The sequence below is a fragment of the Vipera ursinii genome, assembly GCF_947247035.1.
Source record: "Vipera ursinii genome assembly, chromosome: Z".
NCBI classification, from domain to species: Eukaryota; Metazoa; Chordata; class Lepidosauria; order Squamata; family Viperidae; genus Vipera; species Vipera ursinii.
Window position 1 is genome coordinate 36,041,140 of NC_139517.1, and position 24,237 is coordinate 36,065,376.

A 24,237-nucleotide genomic window follows, 5' to 3' on the forward strand; every position below is an offset into this window, starting at 1 on the left:
GGCTGTTCCCTCACTGTTTCCAGGATGGCTTTGTGGGCCACAAAGCTTTTATAATGATAATCTGTTTTAGTTACTGAGATCCGCTGGATGTAAATCTCTGAAAATACAGACAGACTTCTTCGCCTCTATTGGATTATAATTGCTACAATGCCCAGCCAGCGGGGGCTGTGGTTTATACAGATATTTGTCTAAAAGGGTGCCAGATTAGAAAGTGCCTTAACCCTGACACAAATTAGAAGAAGCTTCTAGAAACTCAAATAAATATATATTCCTTATTTTAATTAATACTAATACTATTAATAAGTGGTATTAGTATTAGTATTATTAGTATTAGTACTAATACTAATTAATATTAGTATTAGTATTATTAGTATTAGTACTAATACTAATGCCACTTTACATCCAGTTTTGGTCCCCACAATGTGAAAAAGATGTTGAGACTCTGAAAAGAGTACAGAGAAGAGCAATAAAGATGATTAGGGGACTGGAGGCTAAAACATATAGGGAACGGTTGCTGGAATTGGGTATGTGTAGTTTAATGAAGAGAAGGGTGAGGGGTGACATGATAGCAGTGTTCCAATATCACAGGGGCTGCCACAAAGAAGAGGGAGTCAAGCTATTCTCCAAAGCACCTGAAAGCAGGACAAGAAGCAACGGATGGAAATTAGTCAAGGAGAGAAGCAACCTAGAACTAAGGAGAAACTTCCTGACAGTCAGAACAATTAACCAGTGGAACAACCTGCCTCCAGAAGTGGTGAATGCTCCAACACTGGAGGTTTTTAAGAAGAGACTGGACAGCCATTTGTCTGAAATGGTATAGGGTTTCCTGCCTGAGCAGGGGGTTGAACTAGATGGCCTCCAAGGTCCCTTCCCCCCCCATCATCATCATCATCATTATTATTATTATTATTATTATTATTATTATTATTATTATTATTATTACATTATTTTAAAGACGTTCCTATCTGTGCATTGCAAAACCATTACATATATAGATTTCACAGTAGATGACCATGAGTGTTATTAAGACAAAAGAGAATAAATCCTCACTGGCTCTTTTGCCAACAGGCATTTTGTTTAAATCACAAAACTGAACAGGACCACTACTTCTAGTTTGTAGAAGATGGCGTTTCTAGCAATATTCTAACCTGTCGGCTATATATGTTGTTGTAAAAGTCATGAATTTCTCCCACTTTTCCAGAACAAAATAACCACCTGCTTCCATCCAAGTAGAAGGTTCCTGTTTGAATAACTGTGTTGGACATAAGTAGCTAATGATGTGAATGGACATCTTACCTTTTCATAGATTGAGAAGGCTGGTTTATTGGAGAAAATGCCTTCCTTGAATGCTTACGATCTGAGATTCAGCCTTTTCTATTTCTGGTTCAGGGAATTCCCTTTATTCTTTGTGTAACTTGGAAGAACTTTTTTTAGTTAAAATAAAAGGGCCTGATATAGAAAGATCAAGAAAGTGCCTGAAAAAGATAAAATCCTATATTTAAATGCTTGTTAAGAAAAGAGAAGTCATTCACCGATTAGCTGAACACATTTTTAATAGCAGAATTGCATTCTGAGATAATCACGCTGATCTTATGAATTACCTTGAAGCTGTTGACTCCTTCTTACTTTACTTTGGAGTCTAGCCATCATTTCCCTTGTTTGATGTCTCTATATATTTGGTGTTGTTTTTCCAGCATAAAACACTTCATATTCAGCTCTGCTGAATTTTATTGCACCTTTTCAGTTTAGAGTGTTGATTTATCAAGGTCACTTTTATCAAGTTGGTTATAAAAACTCCTAAGTGGGATAGAGGGAGAAAAAAATGGTATTATTGGAGATAGGAGTTCCAAAGTTCTGGTGGTGAATACAAAATTGAAGCAATGCCTGGGAGCCAGATAGCTTGCAGGACTCTTAGGCAAGTTATTTGTCAACTTTCCTACCTCACAATTTTTGTTGCAAACAGACCATTTTGTAGAATATCAGCAAAACAGTACAAAAAGGAGATGGAGCAAAGTGAAACATTCTGTACAAAATCATGTTCCTTTCCTGCTTCCACAACTATCCAATCTAAAATATTGTGCAAGAAAGGTATCCTGTGGTAATGAGAGAATTACAGGTAGTCCTCGACTTATGACCACAATGGAGCCCAAATTTTCTCTTGTTAAGTGAGAGAGTTGTTCAGTGAATTAAGTGAATTTTGCCCCATTTTATGATCTTGCTTGCCACAGCTGTTAAGTAAATCACTTCAGTAGTCAGGTTAGTAATATGGTTGTTAAGTAAGCCTGCTTCTCCATTGCTTGTCAGAAAGCCGCAGGACTCTGTAACCATTATAAATGTGAGTGAGTTGACAAGCGTCCAAATTTTGATCACATGACCTTGTGGATGCTGCAATGGTCATTAGCATGAGAAATGGTCACTCAGTTTCTGTTGTGAGTCAAGGATTAGCTGTATAGTGCTTCTCCTTTGCAAAATGAACCTCTTTACATCTCTTTGTCTAAAATGTAGGAGTTTGCCAGTCCCCATTGTACAGCTAGATAATTTTAATGCTGGGCTTGATGAATTTCTTTTTTCAGTGTCCATGTTTATTACCTAAAAATAAGCACTATTTTGCATGTTTAATATATATTGTAAATGTTATATTTGTAACATTTTATGTTCAAGTTAAAAATATGTATTGTTAATATGAGCATTTGACTCTAGACCTATCAAGCCACCCACCAGCTAAGTATAATTTTATTAAAAAAGGAGAAAGTTTTTGACAGAAAATTGTCAGTCCTATTAGGCTCAGGGCTTTTTTTCTCATAGAACGCCCAGAACGGAGTTCCAGCACATTTTTTGGATGGAACCTTGTAGGGTAGACAAGGCGGGTTGTATGACATGTGTGAGTTCCGGCACCTTTTTCTTTTACAAAAAAAGCACTGATTAGGCTCATGTAAATCCAGGAAGTGTTATGTTCTTTTTCTTTACTTAATGCTGCCTAGATGATGATGGGCTCTGGGGTCCTGAATTTTGGGTGTTAATTCAAATTCTAACCAAACCAGAGTCCAACTTTGTCACTGATGACAGAGAATTGACTTCTGGGGGGTGGAGGAAAGGTGGAAATCCAAATCTAATAAATATAGAAAGAGACTAATATGTTGATCACTTCCTTCTTCTCTTTCCCCAATCACACCAGCAATTTTTTTTTACAATTCTATATAAACACTTAAAATGCCTAAAGCTGCTGCCAGCGTCAATTTCCCATCGTCCTGTGCGCTCCCACAGGGAGGGCCTCCTCAGGGTACCGCCGGTCAAAGATTGCCGACGGGCGATCCACAGGGGGAGGGCGTTCTCTGTGGGCGCGCCTGCCCTATGGGATCAACTGCCAACGGAACTCCGGACTGCCCCCGACCTTCGTTCATTTCGCCGAGACCTAAAAACCTGGCTCTTTGAGCTATCTGGTCTGGACTGAGGGATTTAATGTTTTTAAATTGTGATTTTAATTTTTGTGGCTAGCCTTAATTTAATTTAATTTAATTTAATTTAATTTTATATTGGATTGTTTTTAAATTTTGCCTTGTAAACCGCCCTGAGTCCTTTGGGAATAGGGCGGTATATAAACCGAATAAATAAATAAATAAAGCAATTCAAATTTAAATTATTTGTGGATTGAGGACATCATTTTGCAAAGCACTTATCAATCTTTTTAGGTTCCTTTTTGTGTTTTAATTTTTCAGTTCCAGAACTGTACGCAACACATGTGATAATGATAGGCAAGTCTCAGCTTCACTTAAGTAGTGTGAAATAAACACCTGTTAAAGGCTTTATTTTTTAATTAACTTGAGGCTAATTGCAGAAAAAGATCAGGCTCTTCAAAACTTCATTTGCATGGAAAATAGGATACTTGAAAAAGATAGCACATGCTTTCTTTTTTAAAGAATTAATTCCAAAGTATTTGTGATTCAAGGCAGGCTTTTGGGCTCAAACCCTAAATTAAATCTGAGGATCAAGCAGAAGAAAGTTTTGAGAATGTATTGGTCCTGTGGTTAGTAACCCATTTATTTCAGTCAAAGGTTATTACAACTATTACATTAGCTATATATTTCAAAAGATTTAAGAAATGTGAGTTTTGAATAAATTAAGTAGAATTTTGGAACATATGGCATTATAATGGGGACAGTTTGTGAATCCTTTATAGTCAAAGGAAGTCCTGCAGTTCAGTACCCTACAAAGTTGTTTGTATTTTACATCTTTAATTTAGATTTTTAAAATCAGATTAATCAAGGCTAGCCAAAAATAGTATACTATGTTAGGACCTTTTTGAACACATTGAGCCATTAGCGCTGTCCTTATTGAAAAAAAAGAATATGAAGTTTTCAATTTGGAAGATGGGAATACTTCCTTTGGCAGCAGTAAGTTTAATCAAACTTGTTAAACATGATCAATCCAACATTTTGCTCCCTGATATTATGAGGGTTTCCTGCAAACATGTTACTTCAGATCATGTGTCACAGCTTTTCATTAGGTTTAAGGCCCTGATGGGGATTGACTTCTGGAACATGACATTTCTACTGTTTAAGCTATTTTTTGCAGATGTATAGTTAGAATTATTGTTATATTATTCCACTTAAGTCTAAGCTTCAGCTTGCAGATGAATTGGATATCTTGATATTTTCCTGTACAATTTGCTGGTACAGTCTAAAATTTATTATTCCCTCAATTATTGTGAACTATACAGCAAAGTAGCCTCAAACCATGGTACTCAATTCACCATAATTTATAGTTGGGATGAGATTCTTTTTGAGAATGAGTGTTTTATTTCAAACATAACATTTCTCATTAATGCCAGAAATTTTTATTTTTGACTCTGCTTACAGAATGCTGTTCCAGTAGCCTATTGAATCATCCAAGTGATCTTTTTCAAACTGGAATTAAAGATAGTTCTGGAAGATTCACACATTTTCTTTCATCTCGTTTTTCACTGCTATTTATCAAGGTCTTAGTCAAGAAGGTTATTGTTTTAATGTTTCAGTTTTAGTTTACTGGTGTTAATATAGCTTTTATGCTGTTTTAATTTTATTGGGACCCATCCAGAGTTGGTTACAAGATGGTCAGCTCTATAAATGTTTTAAATAAATAATAGAAATTGTTTTTATATATTCAACTCTCAGCCCCCCAAAATAAATTTTAATCAGATACAAATACTGTATATGGTTGTCTATTTGGAATTATGGCTAAACTAGCTTTCTACAGGCAACATGACCTTTAGATGTGTTGGATTTAATTATTTATAAAACTTGTTCTCTGTAGAATTCCCATGACGTTGGACTTTATCTGGAGATCACCTGGTTGGGAAAAAGTTGGGTTATAGCAGTTTTCTGAAGATTTATATTCTCCTGATGTGTTTTCTTCAGTTCCCATAATCTCTGCCAAGGATGGCCTGATATAAAGTGAAAAATGATCACAACAAACTGGGAAATGTTCCTATATGTATTATGATACAGAAATGAGCTTAATATGTATAGGAAAATTTTCCAATTAGCTAGAAACAATTGTTTTTCAAAGCTAACAATTGTTATTGACTTACTTACAAATCTGAAGAGATGTGGAATCACCTAAAAGAAAAGGCCAGATATTAGCTGAGATATATAGGAGGGGTAAAGAGCTAATTGAGAAAAGCAGGAGGAAGCAACTGTACCCAGCCCTTACAAAACAGTTGTATTCATTTATCTAGAAGGAAGAACATCAACCTGTATTACTTTTGTCAGCTAAGAGCAACAATAGTGGAAACAATCCATCCTTCATTTGATAATGCTTCTTAATTCAGCAACAAGCGAAAGCCATATTTTTTAAAATTAAAAATTAATAACTGTTGAACATAGTAAGGATATCATTGCCTAGATCAGGGGTAGGCAACCTTGGCTCTTTTATGACTCATGGAGTTCAACTCCCAGAATTCCTGAGCCAGCATGGCTCAGCTTGGAATCTCTCCCTTTCCCCTCAGCATGGCTGGCTCAGAAATTCTGGGAGTTGAAGTCCACGAGTCATAAAGGAGCCAAGGTTGCCTACCCCTGGCCTAGATGGAAAAGTTTGTTTAATGTTGGCTGATGGACTTTCAAAAAAGCCATGTGAGAATGCTGGACTGCAAATAGCTGCTTATGGCAAGAGCCTTATGACACAAATGAAATACAAGCTAGCTAGTCCCTGGCAGCTTTCTGTTATCAAGTAATATATCATAGCAGCTGGTTCCTTTGGTTTTCAGAAGTCTTTAAAGTGATTTGTCATTTTATTCCCTGGCTTTTAATGGAGTGATTGAAGCAGGTTGTAACTAAACCATTAAGCTTTTCATTATTTTTATCCATATTTATAACATTTACCTTTATACACTGGCACAAAGGATTTTTTCTCTCTAATATAAATTATTGCAAGGTATACACACAGTGATATTACCAACAGATGTGTACAATTTAAAATTATTACTGTTTACCATATTATGTACTGTACAGTTTATCTTACCTCAGAAAATTGAAGTAAACTGTACATTTGTTCCCTTGGTAAATTGTTCAAGGCTTTAATTTTTAGGGTTTTTTTTTCTCTGTAACTGGGAATATAATCCATTTTGATCAATTCATAATTCAAACTGCTTAAAAGCCTCAGCAAAAGGAATAAAATATTTTCAATAACAATAGCCAAAAACATTCTGCCATCTAGCAAGCATATGGTAAAATTGCCTTTAAAAAGTGATATAAGGTTCCTTTCTCCTCCACCTTTCCTACAAAATTACAGAGAAGGGATAAAAATGTAGATGTCACTTTTTCCCTCAGCTTGAATGGCTTTTTCTGAAAATATGAACTTATCCTTTCTTCTCTGAAAAGTCATAATCCAGTAAGCTTCCTTGCAGCAGCCCTTCACACCTTTTTTCTCTCTTAAATCTCTCTCTTTTCTTTCTGGGATAAAAGTGGAAGATTAGAGAGAAGCCAGTCACAAATAGGACCACAGAGAAAAAATGGACAAAAGAAGAAAGCAATCAATTTACAAAGCAGAACAGCCTGTTGTTTTTAAAAATCTGACTGCAGTTGAAATGAAACAGCAGGAATCTGTTGAATGCAAGAATTTGGAAGGAATATAGCTACTTCAAAAATGGTACAGGCTGGTCTGGCTCTTCTCATGAACAAGAACGGCCTGGTCTGATGGGTTTGGGGTTTTAAAATTGATTTTAACTAATTTATTGCATCAGGCACAATTATTTAATGTTTTTTAACTTTTGTATCTTGTATTTTTGATATTTATTGCCCTGTACACCGCCCTGAGTCCTTTGGGAGAAGGGCGGTATAAAAATCAAATAAATAAAATAAATAAATAAAGACATGCACTGGGAAAAGGATGCAAAAGATCTGAAATACCATACTCCACAGCACAAGAAATTGAAAATAAAATAGGTAACTCACCAGACTTCAGCCAAGGTTCAGGAATTTAATTACTTCCAAAAAGGAGAGGAAGAAACTCATAACTTCCTTTCAGAAAAAAAGGACAGATGCACTCCAGCTTTTCCAGCTTTTCCAATTTGCTAGTCGCTAATAGTAGTAGTAGTAGTAATAGTAATAATAATAGTAATACTGAGAGACTAATTCTGACTGCACAAGACCAAGCCTTAAGGACAAATGCATACGAAGTCAAAAGTGAGAAGTCAGCAACAGACAGTAAGTGCCGCCTATGCAAAGAAGCTGAAGAAACAGTGGACCACCTGGTAAGCTGCTGCAAGAAGAAGATTGCACAGATTGACTACAACCAGCGGCATGACAAAGTAGCAACAATGGTGCATTGGAAGATCTGCAAGAAATATCATTTGCCTGTAAGCAAGAACTGGTGGGATCATAAAATAGAGAAAATCATAAAGTTAAACTGCTCTGGGACTTCAGAATTCAAGCAGACAAGCACCTGCAACGTAACACCCCAGACTTAACAATTGTCGATAAGAAAGACGAAAAGTCTGCATAGTGGACGTGGCAGTGCCTGGAGAGAGCAGAATAGACGAGAAAGAACTGGAGAAGATAACAAAATACAAAGACTTACAAATAGAAAGAGAAAGACTGTGGCAAAGGCAAGCAAGGGTAGTACCAATAGTAATAGGCGCCTTGGGTGCAATCCCAAAACAATTGGAGCACCACTTGAACACCATTGGCATTGACAAATTCACCATTAGTCAATTGCAAAAGGCAGCCTTACTAGGAACTGCTTCCATCCTGCGACGATATCTATAATACCACCAAACATCCACATCTGCCTATCCCAGGTCCTTGGTAAGGAATCGATAGGTAGACAAAAATGCCAAATCCAGTGTGAACATCTGGCTGACTGTGTGATGTTGATGATGATGATGATGATGATGATGATGATGATGATGATGATTATTATTATTATTAACAACAACAACAACACGACCTGGCCATCAAAACTGCACGGTTATGGATGAAACGTGTAACAGTGATACCCATTGTCATCGGGGCACTGGGAACTATGTCCAAAAACTTTGCAAAATACATCAAGAAATTGCAGCTTCCTGCAATACTCCAGCAAAGCTACAAAAAAACTGTGCTACTCGGAACATCTTACATTTTAAGGAGATACCTGATTGATACCTAGGATGCTGGCAGCAACCCGTGTCAACCATTAAGTGCCAGTCAATTTGAGTGTTCAGTTGACTGAGTTTCATATTTAATGAATAAAAGTTTAATAATAATAATAATAATAATAATAATAATAATAATAATAATAATAATAATAATAGTGATGGTGATGGTGATGATAGTTGGAAGCGATCTTGGAGGTCATCTAGTCCAACCCCCTGCTCAGGCAAGAAACCCTATACCATTTCAGACAAATAGCTGTCCAGTCTCTTCTTAAAAAGTTCCAGTGTTGAACCATATTACACTATGCTACACTATCTTAGATTTATTATATTATAACCTCTTGCATTTATTACAGATAAAATACAAATTTTCATTGGTGCCTTGTACTTTTAGGTGTTGTTCAAAGAAAATGTCTTTGAGGCAATCTTTGTACTAAGGAATTTTAATTGTTTTTGCTTTTGCTTTTTGCAGTTTAGATTTCAGAGTTACTCATTTTTTTATTGTGCATTTGGGAACATCCCTTGTTATTTGCCTAGTATTGTATTTTTTTCTGACTATTACATAAAGAGCCTAGGAGTGTAGTATACCCAAGTTGATGAATAGCATAAAGCAAAGTACCAAATATGAGCTCTTTTCCATTGATATCCATTGATGCTTTCTGTTATAGCACACTAATGTAATCTTGAGATATGAATCAGAATTAATGGAAAAATAAGATATTGGCCAGAATCCTATTAGACATTTGCTTGGTCACTCTACCATGCCTAGAATTCTTTCTAAATATATATTGAAAGGAACGTCGCGTGACGTATCGGAACTTTTTCCCATTGCCGAAAATGGGATGGGCGCGGTTTCTCTGTGATGCTCCGGCCCACGGGCCGGCAGTTTGACACCCCTGATCTATATCTTCAAGCAACTAAATATTTCTATTGAGGGGTTGTTTTTTTCCAATGCCTGGAGGCTGAGGGATTCTGGGGAGCTAGTAGGGAAGATCTAGCTTCACCTCAACCCTAAGAAGATCAAGTGGTTTGGCCTTTTATGGTATCCCAGATCCAGGAATTTTGCATCCTTGGTTCTTGATAGAATTTCAGGGGAAAAAAATTATTATGTACTTTTGAGAACTTTCCTAGATTTTCAGTTCAAGGAACAGATGGCACTCTTGGCCATATATTTATCTTGTGCACCAATTATGTCTTTTCCTAGATCAGGAGACACTCACAATTACTTGTGTCTTGACAATTTCCTAAATGGATTGTTGCAATTACATTCTATTTGAGAATACTCTTGAAAACATGTTGAAAGTTACTACTGGTCCAGAAAGCATCAGTATGGACTCATCTCAGTATGCCCATATTACAAAACTATTTCAAGAGTTACATTGAAGGCTTCAGGGTACAATTTAGTGTTGATTACTATCAGTAAAGCTCTTGAACCTTAAGGCCAGGCTAATTGTGAGACTGCTTTTCTTCTGTTGTTTCTGCCTGGCAGATCAAATCTGGTGAGGTGAACATTTTATTTATTTTATTTTAATTTTAATTCCATTTATATCCCGCCCTTCTCCGAAGACTCAGGGCAGCTTACAAGCTTAGCAGTAGCTTTCATTCTATGTATATGCCTGCTTATTAGGGCTTTCACACCCACCCCAAGCGGCATTATTACAAAGTCAGCTTAATTGCCCCCAACAATCTGGGTCCTCATTTTACCTACCTCGGAAGGATGGAAGGTTGAGTCAACCTTGAGCCTGGTGGGATGCGAACCTGCACTAATTGCAGGCAGCTGGTGTTACTTAAGGAGGCATTAGCCCACTGCTCCACCAAGGCTAATGTCAACATGCCTTGACTCTGATCTATGAAGCAGTGCTATTTGGCAGAATTCAGGAACCAGGCCTTTTCTGTTGCAGTGTTTGCTCTTTATAACATCACATTCCATGAAATTTGTGGTGGCATTTTTAAGACCTTGAAAATCTAGATGTTCCTTCAGGCACGGTTGGGTAAGTCCATTGATGTAATTTTTTAGAAATGACTGTGGTCATGGGGGCTGACTTAGAGTATTCTCAGATGCCATTATGCTGTGACTGCTGTTGATATTTTTATTGTCTTCGTTTGTTTTAACCTTATGCTTACTCACCCACAGTTTTCATTGTGAGATTGGAGGTCATATAAACTGATTAAATATGCACATACATATGTACATGCTTCCAGTTATTTTAACACACTCTTATGTGTATGCATACATCTGAATTTAGGAATATATACTATCACTAAACTGTGTTAAGACTGCAAATCTTGTTGTAAGTGAATGTTGCAGAGAGAGATATTTCTGCATGTTCTGTTTCTGATTTTTTAATAAAAGTAGTCCTAATTTAGCAACCGCCTTGTTTAACAACAATTCATAGTTATGACAGTGATGAAAAAGTAACTTTATGACCAGTGTTCATATTTACAACTTTCACAGATCTATAAAGCAAAGGGGAAATGAAATAAGATCATTAGCACAGTTGCAGTTTCACGAACTGATTGCTTTACTTAACAACTGAGTTCTGGTTCTCAATTGTGATTGCTAAATGACACTAACTACACCACTAACTGCACAATCAAACCAAGTTATCTTCTGAGCATAAGAAGAGCCAACAACATCTTTCATATTTCCTGTTTGTAGAATAAAACTCTGGCATAGTTCCTAGACAGGTTTTGCTTTCTGTCCACACTTTGGTCCATGTATAATGCAATCCATTTATAAAACCACTCTTTAAAATGTTAAATATATTTCCTTTGAAGGTCTGTGCCATCAATCAGCCTTCTAAAGAGCCTCAGAACAGATGACGAGCTGAAGGCATTGTAAGAAATCTTTAAGCAAATGTCGATCAACCTGATCTCTGACATTTTATAAAAGCTGAAAACAAGAATGCTGTTGAAGGTCATTTTGTTTGTATATAATCGATGTAGCAAAGCACCACAGCCCAATCCTGAGTCCCCCAGTTAGCAAATAGTTACAGGCTCTGCCTCCTGTTCAGGTCTTCCCATGGGAGAGATCTAATTCCCTTCTCTACATGAAATGACAGCCTGCAAAAATATCAGCCAGACAAGTAACAGCATTTACATTTACTGACCAAAGATCTTTCAGGGTGTGATTTGAGGCAGGCCAAGTGCTGTTTTGAAGACAGAACAGCTTTATTTACAGTCTACTTTCTGGCTTATTATGAAATTTATATCCCAAGAGCTCATAATCTAATTTACTGGTAAGCATGAATGCCCTAATGAAACAACAAGAACTAACATGTCAAAGATTCCAGTCATTCTCCTTCTCTCATAGTACAATTACCCCTATTAAGGTGTTTTATCTGCCCCAGTTTTGGTGCTATAGTGACATGGATAAAGGAACTCTTTCCACTTCTTTTAAATAGTGAATTCCTGATCATTTTAGGTGGAAGAAACACTTTGCTAAGGATTAGTTTTAGCAGGGCTTTTTTTGTCATAGAACACTCAGAACGGAGTTCCGGCACCTTTTTTGGATGGAACCTTGTAGGGTAGAGCGGGTTGTATGACGTGTGAGTTCCGGCACCTTTTTCTTTTACAAAAAAAGCACTGAGTTTTAGTATTAAGAGCTGCTGGTAGTAGTTATAAGTAATCTTGTTTTCTTCTCTTGGTCCTTTACATTATAACTAATCTTTGGTGAGAACAAGCTTCAGGAAAGACCACTACTGATTTTTTATAAAGTACTCTACATAAGCCCAAAGGTATTCTTTTAACTTGAAGATGCCATAAATTATATCCATCCACCCATCTGTATTTAGATTCTTTTTTCAACAAAGAATAATTTCCATATGTGTTTTATTATTCTAATATGGCTCAGTTCTCAATTCTTGCTTAAGATTAAAATGGGCACTTAAACATAGTGCCCTGTATGTGCCCAAACTTCAGCGAGATGTTTATTTGTTTAACTTAAAGTTAATTAAATCAACAAGCTTATTTAGTCTGTTGGATTCAATGGTTTAGAAATCTGTCTTCCAATTCATATTTTGTTACGTTTTGCTTGTTAAGAGATGTGTTGCAGTGTCTAATGCAGCTCCTTTTCTTCCTCCCATTATCCATCAAAGTCAAGTGTACTTCCTAGCTTTGTTGTAATCTTCTCACAAAATCTTAAAAAAGCTGGTATGATTGCATGACCTCTGTAGGTGCTATGTGCCAAATAATAACTCTGTACTGTAGATATATTTACAAAATCACAGGTGTTGGTGACCAAGCCGTCCTATGGAACTCTAGGGAAGTTGTATTACAGTATTTCAGATTTTATTGGAATGGTCTTGCTATTAACTTCACATAAAACAGTATTTAAGTGAGGAATCATCAGCTTCAAAAAGAGTCTGAAGAGCCATGAGTTGCTATTAATATTGTTGTGCCTGAAAGCTAAAAACATTTCAAGTCTCCAAAGTACATTAGCCTACCACTCCAGTCAAGTGGCTGTAAACATACATAAGGGATAACAGAGGTTTTTACAGCCTGGAGGCCTATTTTCTGCTAAATTCATTCTTCATAGTATACCCACTATGAAGTTCTGGAGGTTTTCTGTCTCTGAGCCTGCTGATTGAGAAGTGGAATATTTATTAAACTATTATTACTTGTGTCGGTGGGAAAACGATTAAAAAGAAACTTTGACCAGAATCAGGCAAGGTCATCCTCTTAAGTCTAGGTCTACACTGCATTGTCTGTTTTCAATGTTGTACTACCAGTGGAAAATAAAACTCCTGCATATTGAAAACTTGCCATTTACAGAGAAAGCTGAAATAATATAAGCTTGTATTGAGCATTTCAATGATTTGTCATCTGCTGCCAAAAGGGTGCAGCCCTGGAGGAGTTTTAAATAATATAAAAATCTAAAAGAAAGGAGGGGCATAAAAAGAATGAGGATATTGATTGGAGGAGAAGACTTACTTTTATACTCATCTCAAAGCGTATTTTAGTACTAAGGCTTTTTCTGAGACTGGGACTTGTTAAGAAGAGCATGCAGACTATACTTCCCACCCTCCAGTGGGGGAAATATAGTTATCAGACACATACCTGAATGTAGGTGAGAAGGACATGGGAAGGGTCTGATGTTTTAAGGCAAAATTGAAGCTCTCTGTTTCTCCATTTGAGAAGAAAAGCCAAAATGAAAACAAGCATAAGACAGAGTCATAGAAATAGTTTAGCACCCTCCTTTTCTCAGTTGAGATGCCATAAATAGCAGTATCAGGAAAACAAAGATTCCTTATTTTGATTTAGACTGTAATTTGCCATAACCATAACCACAAATGAACAGAAGGCTGTGTTTCACTGGCGGTCTTTAGAAGCATGTTAAATCATCTGCCAAACAATCAGCACTATTTAGTGTTGCTTGATTGGTTATTTCAAAAGTAATAGCTAATATTCAGGCAACACGAAAAAAAGGGGTTGTGGTCAGGCTTTAAATATGACACACTGTAATTGAACTATAAAGTAAAGAAAGTGTTGTCATCATGGCTGTTTCCCCAAAGTATTAAATTGTCTAGAACAGACATGTCAAACACAAGGCCCAGGGGCCGGATCCAGCCCGCAAAGTGGTTTCATGTGGCCCGCGAAGCAATCCTGGAAACAATGAGGGAACGCCCCCCCGCTGCCTTGGCCCTGGCCCAGGCCAGCTGGGAGCCAATGTACAATTTCGTGGTGGTCATCTATGCTGAAATACATTCAGTCTTAGCTTCACAAGGCCGTCTGGAAACAGTGAGGGACCGGCCCATGCTACGTCAGCACTGCCCCCTGGGTGCACGCTGGGGAGGTATCACCCTTTGTGAGGAATGGAGAAATGCACCATCACCTGGAAGTGGCCAGCATATGACCCTGCCTACTTTGGGCAGGATAGGGCCTGGGCAGTGTTGTGCTTCTCTTCAGATTCGTGCCATCCGGCTCAGCCTCTTGGCACTGTCAGGAAAGTGCCCCATTGCCTGCCAAAACCGGGCAGGCTGGGGGCTGGGCAGCATTACGCAGGTAACATCAACTCTCATGCTGCTCATGACATCCCCTCCCCCAGAGCCCACCAAGCTGGATATGTGAAGTAGGTGAGAGCCATGTGCTGGCCACTTCCAGGCAATGGTGCATTTCTTCATTCCTCACAGAGGATGACACTTCCCCAGCTGCATTTCTTGCCTGTTTTTCTCCCTGCCTCATCTCAAATATTTTTCCACCACTCGAAGGAAGGAAGGAAGGAGAGGGAGGGTCTGAGGGAAGTCCTGCCTTAGTCCTTCCCTGCTGCCCTTTCACCATCCCCTTGCCCCCTCCTCCTGGCCTATCCTGGGGGGTCTCCAATCCTATTGCTAAGGAAGCTTTGGATACAAAGCCAGGTCTCCTCACAAGGAGAGGGAGTGGGCCTCCCTTTTGACTTTGCCCTCATACCCATCATGAGCAACCTGGCTAAGGAGAGCAAGCACAGCAGCAAGCAGCCTTGAGGAGGAGGTAAGTGCAGCTGGGCGCCACCTTGGGGAAGTGGAGCTGGGCTTAGTGCCGTGGGTGCTTGATGGCTGGGCTGGGCATTTGACCTCTACGCCACCATCCACCCCCCCCCCCCAAGGCCTGAGAGGAACAGTGAGGCTCCTCCAGTGGACCATGCCTTGGCACTTGCCCCGGTCCCATCTCCTTCTGCCAGAGACCCTCAGATCTGTCCCAGTCCTGCCCAGGCCCCCATTGGCACCTTTGATGCGAAGGATGTAGAGCTGGCCACGCCCACCCAGCAGGCTATGCCCACCCTGGCCACACCCACCCAGCCCGCCAAGGGCAACTGCAATGCTGATGCGGCCCTCAATGAAATTGAGTTTGACACCCCTGGCCTAGAATGAAGAATAATAGGAAAATGAAGAGCAGAGGGAACTCAAGTCCTCCATTGTACAATAATAGTTACACTCTTTTCCAATTCTCACTGCCCAATCACCAGTATCTCAATATTTGATACTGATATGAATGCGAACAGGTAGTCCTCAACTTATGATCACAATGGAGCCCAACACTTCTGTTGCTAAACAGAATATTTATCTGAGGGAACACATCAAGTTCCCTTCGTCCTGTGCGCTCCCACAGGGAGGGCCTTTTCAGGGTGCTGCCAGCAAAGGATTGCTGGCAGGCAACACCCAGGGGGAGGGCCTTCTTTGTGGGTGCGCCTGCCCTCTGGAACCAGTTACCCGTAGAGTTTAGGACTGCCCCTGATTTTCGTTCGTTCCGCCAGGACCTGAAGACCTGGCTCTTTGAGCTTTCCGGCCAGGACTGAGGATTTTTTAATTTTTTAACTTATTGTAATTGGGTTTTTAATCAGAGATATACGGGTTTAGATTTTAATCAAGGAAAATTTAATCTATTTTAATTGCTATTAATTTTTGTATTGTAATGTTTTAATTGCCTTGTGAACCGCCCTGGGTCCTACGGGAGAAGGGCGGTATATAAGTTTAATAAATATAAATATAAATAATATGAGTTTTGCTCCATTTTACAACCTTCATGCCACAGGTTTTAAGTGAATCACTGAAGTTGTTAAGTTAGTAATATGGTTGTTAAGTGAATCTGGTTTCCCCATTGACTTTGCTTGTCAGAAAGTCGCAAAAGGGGATCACATGACCCTGGGACACTGTAACAGTCATAAATATGAGTCAGTTACCCAGCGTCTGAATTTTGATCACAAGACTATGGACATGCTGCAATGGTCGTAAGTATGAAAAACAGTATTAAGCCACTTCTCTCAGTGCCATTGAAACTTTGAACAGTCAGTAATGTCTCTTTGGATTAAATGAAATTCCAGGTTTCTATTTCCACTGTGAAGCAAGAATCAGAGAGAAGCCTTGGGTTGCTTTCAAACATGGTATCAAGATCAAACTTCCTTTGCTTATATTGCGTATACAGTAGAGACATATTTCTTCTGTACTTAAAACCTTTCAAGCTGTCATGCTTGGGACTCCGTTGATAGGTTTATATAATGTCTTACTATTTTTACTTTTGAGTTCTCCTATGGTAGTGAATTCCATTTGTTAATACTATTTCCTGACTTTAATCCAAATTCATCTTCTTTGAATGATTTAGAGTTTTAATATAAGACTGTGGCTCCACCATTATCAGTTTCTTTCCGCATACAGTAGCTTCAGCAAGATTTTAATATATTCATGAAGAGTTGCATATGTTCTATGTAAGGAGAATAACTAGCCTTAACTAGTATGGCTAAAATACTAGTATGTAGTACTAGCCTTTAGCAGTATGACCAACACTGTAGCCTTAACTAGAATGACCAATACTCGTGCATATTTACACTCACAAAATAGTCTATTTTTGTAGCTGGTGTCTCTATGATAGCTTTACAAGAGTTCTCAGAGGAGTTGAAATAGGAGGGGTTCTGTAGATTGAATAGATACTAAGAAATAATTGGCAGATATGTCCATTTCTAAGAGAAATCAAACCACTAGTGGTCAGTGTCAGTGGCTAGCCAATACTTGTTTTAATTGGTCATATTAATACTGTGTTTCCCTGAAAATAAGACCTACCCCCAAAATAAGATCTAGCTTGATTTTTACACGTGTGCCTAATATAAGCCTTACCCCCAAAATAAGCCCTAGTTAGGACCCCACCCACTCCATCCCACTGTCCGGTTGCTCACAGCCACAACAGAGGGGCTGGAGGGTGCGCAGTGTGCCGCTGCCACTGCCATAAGGTGAGATGAGACAGGTGGCTGGGGGGTGGAGTTGCCCCATGAGCTCTGCAACCGTGCATCTTAGGCACTGCAGCCAGGCCACCCATGCCCCGCCACTTGCCTTGCCTCACCTCAACTCATGGCAGTGGCACTGGCTCCCCTCTATAGCGCTTTGAAGTTCCCTCTGAATGCCCCAACAGTCCCATCCTTAGGAAAGACCTGGAGATGAAGGGACTCCCTGAATGCCCTCAGCTCCCCAACATGGCACTCTGGTTCCTGCAACCTTCAGCTCCTGCACCCCTGGGCCAGATGGGTACCCCTGGGCCAGATGGGTACTCACTTTCCTACAAAGTCCCTGAAGGTCTCCTCTGCACCACGGTGCCAGCAGCAACAACAACTGTGACATCCCTTCTCCACCCCAAACTTCAAAACTGCCCCCCCCAAACACCACCCATTCCTAGTCCAGGCTCCAAGGTGGGTCTACCCAGCAGGCAAGCCAATGAGCCCCGGCCTTCTTGCAATCACCCTGGCACATCAGCTGGCTTGGTAGCAGGTAAAGGTGGAGCTTGGGAGGCAGCAGCAGGGCGCAGCCCACCAGCAGCAACAGCAACAGCAGAATCCCACCAGGATGGCCACACCAGTACCCAGCTGCACACTATTTAACCCTGAGCACCCAGACAGAAGCCTCGGGCTGGTAAGGAGGCGGAGGTTCCAGGTGGGGATGGTGGCTGCAGCAAGGCAGGGCAGGCAATGAACAGAATGTTCCTCCTCTACCGCTGTTTCCCCCTCAGAGCTGCAAGCATGAAGCAGCTCCGAGCAGCACCTCTCTCTTTAAGCCCACCAAGGCTCCAGTCTGGGTGCTTAGGGTTAAATAGCATGCAGCTGGCACTGGCAAGGCTGTCCTGGGGGCCTCCTGCCCCATGGCGGCCAGGAGCAACCAGACGGTGGGACGGAGTGGGCAGGTGGCCACAAAATAAGTCATCCCCCAAAATAAGCCATAATGGATCTTTTGGTCCAAAAAGAATGTAAGACCGGATCTTATTTTCACAGAAACACCATAGAAATCTATAGAAATTAGATTTTGCCCACTTCAGCTGCATTAAAAATTTTGATCCATCAAATACATTATACTTGAAAGCAAATTTCATTGACATTTTCAACATTTTGGCAGATTTTAATGGAGAAATTTAAACATTTTGTCTAATATGGAAATTTTAAAAAGTTCATTTTAAAACAGTAGCCAGTAACTTAAATGTTGTTTGTGATTCTCCTAAGAAAGATTAACAAGTTGAAAGCCAAATTAAAAACACAATACTACTTAAAAATCCAAACTCAATTACTGTGCCTCAAGCATTTTTACCTCAACTCCCACACCATTGCTTACATGCTTACAGCCATGATCTTCAGATGTTAGAAAGTTTGCGTCAAAGTGGAGGGCTTCTATAGTTTTTCTGTCCCTTCCTTTTTGGGAGCGTCCTCCTAGCATTATGGGAAGTGAAATCCAACAGATTCACAATCTCGAGATTATGAAGTTGGGAAAGGTTGCTTCTGAGACAAAGTATTTAAATAGATTCTGTAAAATAATGATGCAGTGTAATTGACTGGACTCAGTCAAGGGCCCCAGAAACAATATAACTTGTAAAAATCCCAATGGAAAATGCCAATTTAAGCAATGATAAGAGATCAATTATTTTTCACTCAATCCATGTATGCTTTAGTACAGGGCCAGTGGGCCGGATGCATCATGCCAAAACTGCGCCCACCCCATTGCTGGCAATGGAGAAAAAGTTGAGATACGTCACATTGCGAGTTTGACACCCCTGCTGTAGAAGAATGCACCAATGACTGTATCATAAAATAAAGTGAACTTAAAGATATTCACAAGTAGAAACTGTAAGGTTATGTTGCAGTGTTATGTCAGCTGCTTTATAAGAGACAGCTGGTTAAAACTAAAAGCAGTTTAACTGAAAGCTTTTTGAATGGGAGAGGAGAGTGATGAGGCCTACAGAGGTAATACAGAGTATTCTTATAAATTTACCTTTTGACAAATGGAGGTTTGTGAGAACAGGTACCATAACTGAGCCATAATATTGGTTACAAGTTGTGACAGTCAGAAAGGGTGGAAAACACATGATCAGATCTAATTTTATGAACTTTTCTGAAGTGGTCACTAAGTGACACATTGTCTGCTATGGAGTAGTTTTTGCCAGAAACCAAAAATAAATGCTGGTTCTGCCAAAAATATAAATTGCAGTCAGCATGACATGGATGGTGCAAATTTCAGTTGATTGCTGAGTACCCAAAATGTAGTCACATGACAGTGGGCAGTTTGACATAAGAAGTTTGAATCCAGGATGTAAGTAGGTTTTTCAGGGTCTGTTATAACTTCAAATGGTCCCTAAAGGACCAGTTATAAGTTGAGAACTACCTATAGCTAAATCCGTTCTGAGGGATTTTGTGAGTAGCATCTGTTTTTAACATCAACATTTTCTCCAGATTCCAGATAAGCTGATACTTCTCTTTTTTTCTCATTTATATATAACATTATAGAAAATAATGTTGCCTGCATAAATTACCTCTCAAAAACCCTTCTGTAACATATAATGGTGGTTGTTTTGCTGTTCCTCCCTCTGGACAAAAGTTGGCAGCAGAGCCAATGTTAAAAAAAATAGTAATATGTAAGATCTATCCCACCTCCATACCATGTTATTGATATTTTTTTTTATAATAGTCCACTTAATGACCAATTATTTGGTAACCATTTGATATTATGATGAACTCTGAAAAGCTACTCCTAATTTAGCTTCAGAGTTTTGATGGTGGCACGCGCATACACACACACATACATATCCCTTGCCTGTGGTCAGATGACCACATTTCAGGTATTGAAAACTGGCTCACCTCTCTGGCTGGTTGCAACATTTCACAATTTACTACATTTTTTGCCAATTTCCAACTTTTTTGAATGGTTTCTGGCAAAAAGTGCACATAAGAATGAATTCACGTAGTGATCATCACAAAAACAGTTGTAAAATTATGTTGGTTTTGTGCCTTGACTTATGACTGTCATGACTTACAATTGTAAACTATAAAGATGTAGATACTATAATGCATAAATTTGCTGAAAGAGACTTCCTAGTGCCCGGGATATCTGCAGGACCGTCTGCTGCCGGGGACGACTTCCCATCGCCCAGTGTGCTCACACAGAGAGGGCCTCCTCAGGGTGCCGTCGGCCAGACAATGTCGGCTGGCGACCCCCAGGGGGAGGGCCTTCTCTGTGGGAGCACCAGCCCTTTGGAATCAACTCCCCCTTGAGCTTCGGATGGCCCCGGACCCCCGGTCCTTTTGCCGTGACCTCAAGACGTTCCTTTTCCATCAGGCTGACCTGGATTGATGATGGGTTTTTAAAAGTTTTAATTTTTAACTATGTAATTAATATTTGGTTTTTGTTTTGGTTTTATTTGATTTGTATACCGCCCTTCTCCCTAGGGACTCAGGTCGGTTCACAGGGCATATATAAATAATGATACAAAAGTTAAAAAAAAGATTAAACCAATGCCCAGTTAAAAAACAATAATACAATACTAAGAACAACAATTTAAAAACCCATATTCCCCCATCAGGCCAGACCAGCTAATTCAAATAAGTGGGTCTTCAGGCCGCGACGGAAGGTTCGGAGGTCTGATGTCATCCGGAGCTCCACCGGCAGTTGATTCCATAATGCCGGAGCGCCCACAGAGAAGGCCCTCCCCCTGGGAGCCACCAGTCGGCATTCCCTGACCGGAGGCACCCTGAGGAAGCCCTCTCTGTGGGAACGCACAGGGCGGAGGGGAGTTGACGCCGGCAGCAGGTGGTCCCTGAGGTAACCCGGACCCATGCCATGTAAGGACTTAAAGATCATAACCAAGACCTTGAACCTCACCCGGAAGACAACTGGTAGCCAATGCAGCTCACGGAGCAAAGGTGTAACATGGGAGTACCGGGAAACTCCCAAGACAACTCTCGCGGCCGCATTCTGTACCAGTTGGAGCCTCCGAGTGGTCTTCAAGGGAAGCCCCATGTAGAGAGCATTACAGTAGTCAAGGCGAGAGGTCACGAGCGCATGAGTGACCGTACACAAGGCATCCCGGTCCAGATAGGGCCGCAACTGGCGCACCAGGCGAACCTGGGCGAAAGCCCCCCTAGTCACGGCCACTATATGATCTTCCAGGGTAAGCCGTGAATCTAAGAGGACTCCCAAGTTGCGAGCCCTATCCACGGGGGGTAAGAGCTCACCCCCCATAGAAAGAGATGGAACATTTTGAATGTCCCGGGATGCCGGAATGTACAGCCACTCAGTCTTGTCAGGGTTGAGTTGAAGTCTGTTCCTCCCCATCCAGACACGAACCGCCTCCAGGCAACGGGACATCACAGCGAGGGCATCACTGGGGTGGTTTGGGGTCGAAAAGTTGGGTATCATCAGCATATTGATGATACCCAACTCCAAAACCACGAATGATCTCACCCAGCGGTTTCATATAGATGTTGAACAGGAGAGGCGAGAGAACCGACCCCTGAGGAACTCCACAAACGAGAGACCTAGGGGCCGATCTCTGCCCCCCTGCCAACACCGACTGCGAGCGTCCCAGGAGATAGGAGGAGAACCACTGAAGAACTGTGCCTCCCACTCCCAATCCCCTGAGACGCCGCAGCAAGATACCATGGTCGATGGTATCGAAAGCCGCCGAGAGGTCTAATAGGACTAGGACAGAGGAATATCCCCTGTCCCGAGCCCTCCAGAGATCATTCACCAGAGCGACCAATGCCGTCTCTGTGCTGTACCCGGGCCTGAAACCCGATTGGTTGGGGCTGTTATTTAATTTTTTTCTTAACTTTTGTACTGTTGGTTTTTTTATTGTTGTTAGCCGCCCTGAGTCCTCTGGGAGATAGGGCGGCATATAAGTCCAATAATAATAATAATAATAATAATAATAATAATAATAATAATAATAATAATAATAATAATAATAATAATAATAATAATAATGCATAGGTGTATGAAGCAGTTGAGTATTGTACACTCTTATTTTTCCTCCAAGATGAGGCTGGTGTCTGCAAGAAACAGCATTACCTATGGCGATAGTTAGTCACAGAACAATATGTTTGTGAAGCTGTCTCTACTAGGACTTTTAGATGACTAGTTTGGGATTGTGAGATGGATGTAAAATATGTCACAATCTACCTCATTGCTACTGGCAAAATTTTCTATTCTATTACAATATCTACATTTTATCTACCACTTAATTATCATATATGTAATGACATTAATTACATTATTTAGAGTTTTAAAGTTCATCATTTATTCATGTATTAATTTGGCTTTTTTAAAATTAGGAACCGCTTTAGCAATCTATAATTTAAAAATAAGTGCCATCAAATGGTATGGGTCTTGGTATTCGTAGTTAATGTATATACATATGTTTGAACTGTAGGAATTATTTTATATGAAGGTTTCAATTAGTTAATTAGGCTTTGAAAGATGATTCTGTGAGAGTGTCCTCCTCACAGCAACCCATATGATTCCTACTCTGGTGTTATTCAGAAAGTCACTGAAAACTTGGGTGATCTCCCAGGACTTGGGCAAGGTGGTAATTGGGTCTCTGTCTTGCTTGTTATAGAAAGTTTACCTTCTAGATGTATATGATCTGTTTCTTTTTAAAAAATTGTTTCTGCTTTTTTAAGTTGAAGCTTCCCAGAGTTATGTCCTTTAAATTCTATTAAATAGCATTAAATAAAGTTATATTACTTAGACCAGGGGTAGGCAACCTCGGCTCTTTTATGACTCATGGACTTCAATTCCCAGAATTCCTGAGCCGGCTGGCTCAGGAATTCTGGGAGTTGAAGTCCATGAGTCATAAAAGAGCCGAGGTTGCCTACCCCTGACTTAGACTTTCTGAAATTAAGTTCACAGAACCTAAGAATGTTTCTCAGCTATGATTTTTCTCCCTTTCTTCCCTAGGTGTTTACAAAATATGGGAAATGCTACATGTTTAACTCAGGAGAAGAGGGGCATCCACTGTTGACCACGTTCAAGGGTGGGACAGGCAATGGATTGGAGATAATGCTGGACATTCAGCAAGATGAGTACTTGCCAATATGGGGAGAAACAGGTGAGAGGAGAACTATTTGTTCTGTTTATCTATTGCCAGATCCATATTTGCTGATCTTTAGCCAGTTCATTATTAAAAATAAGTAGAAGTTGAATCAACGTAATCCAGTATAGTGGAATTGTAGTTCCCATGCCTCCCAGATTCCAGCAAACATAAAGTTTATTTTAAATCAAACTTGCCTCTTTGTGACTTAATGAAATCCATGTAGGATTTTTATCCCACCTTTATTACTTTATAAGTAACTTAGGGCAATGAACATACATAATGCTACTTCCTCCTCCTATTTTCTCCATAACAAGAAACCTGTGAAGTGGGTTGAGGTGAAAGAGAATGATTGGCCCAAAGTCACTCAGCCAGCTTTCATGCCTAAGTGAAAATGTAATTCATTGTCTCCTGATTACCAGGCCATCCTCTTAACCGCTACATCAAACTGGCTCCCAGTAAAGGGTATTTTTTTGGGCAACAGTACAGATATGATTCACCAGTGACTTCTTTCAGAATATTTCCAGTTTAGCCTATAGCCATGACAATCTGTTATCTAAGGGTTATTCAGGCCAGACCCTACATAATATGCAAACCAGACAAGTTCAGCCTTATGCTACTACCTGCTCACAAAGCCTTCCTTATTTTTTATGGCATTAATTGAAATTACAGTGAGGACATGTAAAGTCTGGTCGTTCTGTTCTCAGCTATGACTATCACACATATATGTGAAATTCCAAAACAGGACTTAATGGAGACAAATGCTACTTGTGTATTTCCAGCATTTCATATTTAACAGCATACTGCTTTCACAGCTAAAC

General features: G+C 39.9%; 1 protein-coding gene across 1 annotated transcript in view; it reads left to right on the top strand.

The window, feature by feature from the left end:
• Window positions 1-24,237, top strand: part of LOC310648451 (acid-sensing ion channel 2) — a gene marked incomplete at both ends in the record, with an annotated part of 625,124 nt that overhangs the window by 498,899 nt on the left and 101,988 nt on the right. Inside the window, one exon of the mRNA XM_083376288.1 lies at window positions 23,284-23,434. Coding sequence (XP_083232414.1) covers window positions 23,284-23,434 — 151 coding nt within the window. The remainder of the gene's footprint in view (window positions 1-23,283; window positions 23,435-24,237) is intronic.